The sequence below is a fragment of the Chenopodium album genome, chromosome 9, assembly GCF_948465745.1.
Source record: "Chenopodium album chromosome 9, dcCheAlbu1.1, whole genome shotgun sequence".
NCBI lineage: Eukaryota > Viridiplantae > Streptophyta > Magnoliopsida > Caryophyllales > Amaranthaceae > Chenopodium > Chenopodium album.
In genome coordinates this window covers 61,410,569-61,418,957 of record NC_137842.1, presented here as the reverse complement: position 1 = coordinate 61,418,957, position 8,389 = coordinate 61,410,569, and the positions used below count along the sequence as shown (strand labels likewise).

Sequence of the window (8,389 nt, the reverse complement as noted above, 5' to 3'; positions counted from 1 at the left end):
TGAGTTTGCCTCTGAACCTCGTAATGTTCGACTTGGCCTATGTACGGATGGATTTGCTCCACATGGTCAGTTTGGGGGACAGTATTCATGTTGGCCTGTCATTTTGACCCCTTATAACTTACCTCCGTCAATGTGTATGAAAAGACAGTTCATGTTTCTTTCGTTACTCGTTCCTGGTCCTAAAAACCCTAAGGGCAACTTAGATGTTTACATGCAGCCGCTCATACACGAGTTGAAACAGTTGTGGGAAGTTGGGGTAAATACTTACGATATTTCGAGAAAACAAAATTTCAATCTTCGAGCAGCCATCCTATGGACCGTTAGTGACTTCCTGGCTTATGGTATGTTATCTGGTTGGACCACAGACAGTAAGAAGGCTTGTCCATATTGCATGGAGAAAAGCAAAGCATTTTGGCTCGAAAATGATGGTAAGGTTTCTTGGTTTGATTGCCATCGTCAATTCCTTCCGACAAATCATCCTTTTCGAAATAGTAAAAATGCATCTTGGAGCAACAGCAGCATCAGGAACAGGAGCTACAGGACCCGCATCCTAATGACTTGCTAGAGTTGGACCCTTCCACACTTTGGTGCGTATGTATTTGTATAATGAAATATCCTTAAATTTGTATTTACTTTGATAAAGTGAATTTGTATTACTTTAACCATGTTTTGTTCACTTTTTGTTGATTATATACTTACATGAATGTCTATCCTTTATTATAGGTTTGATGATATCCCGGTGAAGAATGTGCTCTCCGACTCGCTGACCGGCTACTATGTTCAGCCTTGGAGGAATTATGGAGAGGTTGATGAAGATTCGAGAGAGCACTTTTGGAACTTGTTCAACGTATGATAACTTTAACCTAACATAATACATGTTTTATAAATTATATTGATGAAGTTGAATTTTGTAATAAAGACATTTTCTTGATTTGCAGAAAAAATTCAAGTGGGCACCTGAGTTAGACAACCAAGTGAAGGACACTTTCGAAGAAAAGTTTGCAAATCGCCTACGTGACACGTTCTACAACATCACACACAGGCTGAATGGTCGCAAACCAAGATGGCTTAATAAGGATGTCCACGAAGGCATGATGCGAATTGTTGCCACCGATCCAAAATATAAGAAGCGGTCGGAACAAAACAAGAAGAACCGAAGAGGCGGATCCATGGAAAATGTCGTTGAACCGACCCACTTTCAAGGTTCAATGTCATCTGTACAACATGCTAAAAAGATGGTAAGGTTCCTACAATATGTCCAGTAACAATTATGTCATTTGTCTATTAATGAATTTTGGTGGGCTAACATGTTTTCATTGATTTTCTGCATGTACATATAAAGGCTGCAAAAAACCAAGGCCAATTACCAAATGCCCATGATCTTTTCTTGAAGACACACTTCAAGGAAGTGCCTGGTAAAGGCCAAGTGGCAGCCAACAACAAAGCAAAAAGGATTGCGGTAAACACTTATTATATGAGTTGAAATATGGCAAATTAGCAAAGTAGAACTCAATATATGCTTATTTTGGATGAATTTGGATGAGTTAGGGTCGAACATTGACATATGTGCTTATTTCTCTTAATTTCTATCCTTAGGCACTTAAAAGCAATTGATATTGGAATGTTAGAAGAAAGAAACCTTACATTTGCTTGAAAACTTAGAAAATAGGCATGGTTTTAGCCATATAGGCCAAATTTGGATGATTTTGGATGAGTTAGTGTTGTAAATTGACTTATGTGCGTTTTTCTCTTAATTTCTATCCTTAGGCACTTAAAAGCAAATGATATTGGAATGTTAGAAGAAAGAAACCTTACATTTGCTTGAAAACTTAGAAAATAGGCATAATTTTAGCCATATAGGCCAAATTTGGATGATTTTGGATGAGTTAGGGTCGATATTTGACATATGTGCTTATTTCTCTTAATTTCTATCCTTAGGCACTTAAAAGCAATTGATATTGGAATGTTAGAAGAAATAAACCTTACATTTGCTTGAAAACTTAGAAAATAGGCATGGTTTTAGCCATATAGGCCAAATTTGGATGATTTTGGATGAGTTATTGTTGTAAAATGACTTATGTGCTTTTTTCTCTTAATTTCTATCCTTAGGCACTTAAAAGGAAATGATATTGGAATGTTAGAAGAAAGAAACCTTACATTTGCTTGAAAACATAGAAAATAGGCATGGTTTTAGCGATATAGCCCAAATTTGGATGATTTTGGATGAGTGAGGGTTGAAAATTGACTTATGTGCTTAATTTTCTTAATTTCTATCCTTCGGCACCTAAAAGTATGCGATATAACTCCATATTGTTGGTTGTTTTTTTAACAATATTTTTTTTATCTTCAATATTTTGTAGGACACCTACCAGAAGAAGCTCGAAGAAACAAGGAGTCAGGGGATTCAGAAGAGTCCCAATGAGTTGTACTGGGAGTCGGTGGGTGGGCGCAATAAGAAGGGGCGTGTGAAGGTACTTGGCCAAAGTGCAGAGCTCTACTATGGCAAACAGGGTCGAGGTTCCCGTTCTTCACAGCAATACACACCGTCTGTCATTTCTCAAATGCAAGACCAGATGGAACATAGGGTGCAAACTCTCCAAACTCAAATGGAAGCCCGAATGGCTGAAACGGAGAGGAGATACAAGGAGAGTTTCGATGAGATGATGAGTCGTCTCAACAACAACAACTCATGTTCCACCATTCATCCTCAGCATCGAGACCCTAGGAACGACCCGGGTGGTGGTGGAGCAAGCCAGGGTTTCCAGGCGATTGCGTAGCTTAGCTTTAGTCTAGCATAGAATCACTCTAACCTAGCTTTTGTTTGGTATAGATACCAAAATGTGGACTATCTTTTGTACTAGGACATAATTATTATATATATATGTACATAACCATAACCCTAATTTCGTAGGTCGGTAATTAATTTTTTTAAAACAACAATTTTAGGACTCAATATTTAGTTTTAAAACATAATTATTATATTATTTGTCGATTTATCATTAAAAAAATTCGGGTTTGAAAATGCAGAAAATTACCAAAATTAGTTTTGGGCTGGAAATACAATTTGCGACGGAATATGTCGTCGTAATGTACATATTTGCGACGGAATTTTCCGTCGTAAAATATAATTTGCGACGGAATTTTCTGTCGCAAAATATAAATTGCGACGGAATTTTTCGTCGTAAATTATAATTTGCGACGGAATTTTCCGTCGCAAATATGTACATTACGACGACATATTCCGTCGTCAATGTCGCCATTTTCCTACAAAGGGTTTTCCGACAACCATTTACGACGGAATTCCGTCGTAAACCAACTTTACGACAGATTTTACATAGTTTACGACGAACTTTTTCCGTCGCAATTTTGATGTTTTCTTGTAGTGTATCCAACTACACTACTATTGGACCCATATCATGGGCCAATCAAACTGGATTGGCTGTTTTCTTAAAATAGGTTTTCAAAAACAGAGAGAAGAGAAAAGAAATTAAAACTATCCGCAACACTAAACTTTCCACACTTTCACTTCATTCGATTATGATTCGACGCGAAAGGCACTCATCACTGGGTTTGGTTTTGGGGAGACACAAATGGGTGTCTACAATACTTTAACAAGATTTAACACATTTCCCCCTTTGAAGAGTACTATCTTATTAATACTCACTCTTTTGCCGGCATATGAATTCAACACATACAAATAACAATAAGAACCCCGCTTCAAAACCACTAACATCCGCGACAAGGTTGAGAACGACCTCTGTGTCTCATTATCCTGTTACAAAGACCTATTATAAGTCATATATACACTACAATAAGTCATATAGGGGATAATATAAATGCAAGTGTTCATTCACTCACATGTGAGACAAGCACCATAAAACCAAAAGAACCGTTTGAAATGAAATTAGCCACCGCATTCAGACATCATGACTGATTCCTAACAGATCCAAAAAACTTTAAAATTACCACCTGCATCAGTATAACCAATCAGATGGTCTAACCAACTGAAATTGTCAAAAGATCATAGGATGTTAACAACAATCAGAAACCGACCGAACAAACTGAGTAGTGTGTGATCTGTCGCGTACAACAGTACTGCTTCCCAGCAATGTATTGACATATCTTAACCATTTCATTAGATTTAAGAGGATTTGCATACAACAACCTACAACCAAAAAACAAACACCAATTACATATATACCGACAGCTGATCAAGAACCAATTTTAACTGGAGTTAACAAACCTATTAATTTCATCACCAATCATAACCAATAGTTGGACTTGCCCAGCAATGAAAATGACGTTCAATGGACATAATTTCAAACGGTGGCCAGTAGAAATACAATGCCATATGACACATACAATTGGTACCTCTTCTCCTGAGCACTTTTGCCTTAAGTTATTGGTCATTGAAACACGCCGTGGTGTGGGCTTGAACCATTTATAGGGCCTGCTTAAAACCACCCGCTCCTAACAAAAAAAACAAAGGATATAATCAACGGAAACATCAACACCTTAGAATAAATTAACAACTCCATCAGAATATTGTTAAACCTCATCAGTATTAGGCCCATCTGTGTCCCTTGCTAATATTGAAATACAATTATAAAGTGTCTGGTTCAGAATAACACCAGCCGAGCAAATATCAGAATTTATAATTTAGGAACAATAAAAGGTTCAAACTTACACCAAGTACCCCAAAGTCACCACCATTTGGCAGCTGGTCATCCTTAATAGCATCACGTATGCGATTCATCGTCCACACTTCAATCCTTGGAAAAACTCCCCATTCAACAGGTTGCATGTTAAGCCGATCCAAATACAAAACCTACAATATCAAAGTTGTAAGGTTAGAGGATCAAAATCAAACCACAAAAGAAATATGAATACAGCGTTGAAATTGAAGGATGATTACCACAGCAAATAAAAGACAACCACCGCACCCACTAGCATAACCATGAACATAAAATCGTCTGGCAAATGTACCTACACTATCCATAAGCTTCTTCAACACAAGACTGCACCACCAGTCATACTCATAAGCAACTAGTGCACATACTAAAGATGGAAGGAGATCAGAAGCCAATCTGGATGATTGAGTTGGACATAACAACATGTCCAGCGACAGTAACGAGAATAACATCTTAAACTCATCACCCTCATGTTCCTACCAATGTCCCTCCACCCTGTCCATTAAGTTCTTATTCACTGGGATGCCCTCTGATTTATAATGCCGACCTGTTTTATTTGATTTACTGTTCCATGATTTACCATACCTACCCATAATTTGGTGAATCTTTACCAAACTCTCTTTGTTTATTGTTTTGTAAGTTGGAACTTTCAGCCCACTATTGGGGATACCTAGTACCCAATGTACTTGGTTCTTTGAAAGAGCAAACACCCTTCCATCTGTAGTAGTAAGTGTACAATTGAACGGATCTATACGAGTCATAAGCCAGTAAGACAACTGCCTTGGGAGATGCATGTCATCTACAAAGTGTAGCAGTCCTCCAAACCCCATTTCCAAAACCGATTTTATTCTTCATTCATCAAATGTCTGACAAATTCTTGCAAAAGTCTCAATGCGACAAATAGTATTAGGAGGCTGCAAAAGGAAAAACAATGATGTATCACCATAATATGTTATAGTACGACTCCATCCAAACACAAAACCTTTCTCAAATGGAGAAATTTAATACATATATTCTCACCCGACATCTAGCTTCATCTCTTCTAAGTAAGACCTCCCCTTTTGCCTTAAGTTGTCCACCGATGGTTAATGTGTCATCCTGCCACATTCAACATAATCAATACGAAGTTACTTCATCAATGCTTCATGTATCATAACAGGACCAAACCCATAAAAACCATACCATATCAATTAATTGAATACCTTAAACACATCCGGAGATAAAACCTTGTTGACAGACCAAGGCTCCTAATAGACAACAGTTACTAATCAGTTAAAACGAACCTGGATTAAAGCATCAGTAAAAGAACGCAGTTGGATACCTTATAGGAATCATCTATTCGACATTCAATCAACTTCCGCTTTAAACACCTTCTTCCTTTTTCCTATTACAATAATTGATAAATATAACATTACATATGTTGCAAACCATCAAATAGTTTTGGTACATTCACTACGGAAATAATGCAGCTCAGTAATTCAATTAACAATTGAATGGCAAATTATAAAAACCTCATACATTCCGAATGCTACAGGTGGTTCAATCAGAGGACAAATTCTTGTTTGATTCAAATAATTATTAGGGGTTCAATCCAACTGCTTGAAAAATGTGTTTACAATAAGTAATTGACCCTTAATTTACAACATATAACAATTTGTTCCTCTAATATTGAATCAAACAGATATTCCATCGAAAATCAATTGCATTATAAGATTAAGTATCAATGTACCTTGATCGGTTTCCCAATGTTTTGCTCCTTCTTGTGGATTACGTTGCCCAAACCCATTGATAACCCTGCTTCCGGATTATTGCTGCAATTCACAGACAATTCACAGACAGTAGAGGAAAACAAACGCACTGCACGTTACAGACAGTAGAGGAAAACACCGCGGATACAACAATCAGATAATGAACACGATGAGGATCTAGAGTTCAGAACGTGTAATCGACAGATTGAAGTTGTAATGGTAATCTTCGAGGTGGATGAAATCGAAAGAGAAAGTGAACTTTGCCGAGTTAGGGTTTTTTTTTTTAGACGTCAACAAGAACGAAGCAAACGACGTCTACTACTGCAAAACGGGGGGTTGCCAACGGGATGTCGCAATTCCGCCCCAAATGACGTTAATGCCCCTTGTTTAATAAGTAAAAAGACACCGACACCCTTATATCAACGCACTTTGTTGATATGCGATATCAACTTGCATTTCCTCATACAAGAGCTAGATAAGGCAATTACATTCCGGCCACTTGATCCTATACCTTGATGTGTCCTATATATTCATACCTTCCAATTCATTAATTACAAGCTTACATCATACATTTAAGATCTTGATTAATGTGTACATAACATACAAAAAATTAATACTCAAAGTTAAATCAACTTAATTAACAAGTTTTGACCGTAACAAACTATTCTCAAATTAATTTGTACACATCCTTAAACAAGATACAAGAAGTAATTACGTACAATTATTATACGAACTACTATTTATTGGACTAAAAAGGCGGTTACAGCACAATGAATTATCACACCATCCATTTGCAAAACAATTCATTACGTTAAACATGTCAATATTAAAATATCAATTTATGAATTAATTAATATTATTCAATAAAGTTAGAAAAAGTAGAAATGTTGTAAGTTAAGAAATACAAGTATGAAACTTCATACTCACCCTCCCACAAACAAAAGTACTCAATATTTTAACATGTCCTAATCAACTTTTTCTTCCTATATATATAACCTCTTCCAATTTCATTCTCTTCATAACAAAATTAAAGCCTTCTCTTCTTAACTCTTTTATCTCTCCTAAAACTTTCATAAACACTTAAACAAAAAAACAAATTTCTCTATTATAAATGGAACCCAAAATAGAAAGCATATCAAGGAAAATATGGAAAATAGTAAGTGTGGCTATTTTCATGATAAAGAAAGGCTTATGCAAGAAGAAGTTACTCATGGATCTCAACTTTATGATGAAACGTGGCAAAATCGCCGGTAAAAAAGCCTTAGGAAACCTTATGTTCCAGCACAACTCTCAGGGCGGCGTTGGTGGGCAGTCCAAACTCACCAACGACGCCCGGGAGTATGAGTTTAGTTGTAGTGACACACCCTTATACCGTCACTACTTCACCAACAAAAGAAAAAATCAACGTCACCAAATAAATGACCAATATTACATGCCCTACCCTTTAACCTTGGAAGATGGTCAAAATGTTAATCTAGAGGATTTTAACAGCGTGCTAGAAATGATGTTACGTAATGAAGAGGCTGGTGGTGGTCTTTCGGCCCCTTCGCCGGCTTTGCCCGGTCTAGGATTTGGACGGAGCCCTACGGTCCGGCAGCTAAGGATAACGGACTCGCCGTTTCCGGTGCAAAATGTGGAGGAGGACAAGCATGTAGATCAAGCTGCTGAAGATTTTATTAACAATTTCTATTCACAACTTAAGCTGCAATAATAGTGTCAAATTATTTACAAATGAATAATTTGATGAAAATTTTGTTGAACAGACGTACAATTTTAGAGTAGGACCTTATTTTTTCTCTTTTGAGACAATTTGTCTAAAAATATGTTTTATTTCATTGCAAATTTGTATTGTATGGAAGTATGACATTATAAAAACATTTACTTCAAATAAAATAACAAAGTATTAAATACATCCGATCCTTAGCATATACTCTGTAAGATTTGAGAATT

General features: G+C 36.7%; 3 protein-coding genes across 5 annotated transcripts; 1 reads left to right on the top strand and 2 right to left on the bottom strand.

The window, feature by feature from the left end:
- Nucleotides 1-3,561: 3,561 nt before the first annotated feature.
- LOC145560035 (uncharacterized) lies at nucleotides 3,562-5,164 on the bottom strand. Of its 3 annotated transcripts, none has more exons than XR_014093076.1 (6): nucleotides 4,916-5,164; nucleotides 4,688-4,828; nucleotides 4,244-4,470; nucleotides 4,054-4,165; nucleotides 3,859-3,969; nucleotides 3,562-3,772 (listed from the first exon to the last, which is right to left on the bottom strand). XR_014093076.1 is itself a non-coding variant. In XM_081621290.1 (6 exons), the coding sequence occupies exons 1-5, from the start codon at nucleotides 5,141-5,143 to the stop codon at nucleotides 3,905-3,907; spliced, it is 741 nt and encodes a 246-aa protein (XP_081477416.1). In that variant the 5' UTR covers nucleotides 5,144-5,164; the 3' UTR covers nucleotides 3,562-3,772; nucleotides 3,859-3,904. The 3 variants fall into 3 exon arrangements, 2 of the variants coding, with proteins under 2 accessions (XP_081477416.1, XP_081477415.1); XM_081621290.1 differs by having other exon boundaries at nucleotides 3,859-3,937; XM_081621289.1 differs by lacking the exon at nucleotides 3,562-3,772 and having other exon boundaries at nucleotides 3,796-3,969.
- A 303-nt stretch (nucleotides 5,165-5,467) lies between these two features.
- Nucleotides 5,468-6,760, bottom strand: LOC145560036 (uncharacterized). Its single transcript, XM_081621291.1, has 5 exons — nucleotides 6,421-6,760; nucleotides 6,013-6,075; nucleotides 5,894-5,938; nucleotides 5,712-5,789; nucleotides 5,468-5,605 (listed from the first exon to the last, which is right to left on the bottom strand). The coding sequence occupies exons 1-5, from the start codon at nucleotides 6,475-6,477 to the stop codon at nucleotides 5,543-5,545; spliced, it is 306 nt and encodes a 101-aa protein (XP_081477417.1). The 5' UTR covers nucleotides 6,478-6,760; the 3' UTR covers nucleotides 5,468-5,542.
- Nucleotides 6,761-7,550: 790 nt separating this feature from the next.
- On the top strand, nucleotides 7,551-8,150 carry LOC145557865 (uncharacterized). Its single transcript, XM_081619044.1, has one exon. The coding sequence runs from the start codon at nucleotides 7,551-7,553 to the stop codon at nucleotides 8,148-8,150; it is 600 nt and encodes a 199-aa protein (XP_081475170.1).
- Nucleotides 8,151-8,389: the final 239 nt, after the last annotated feature.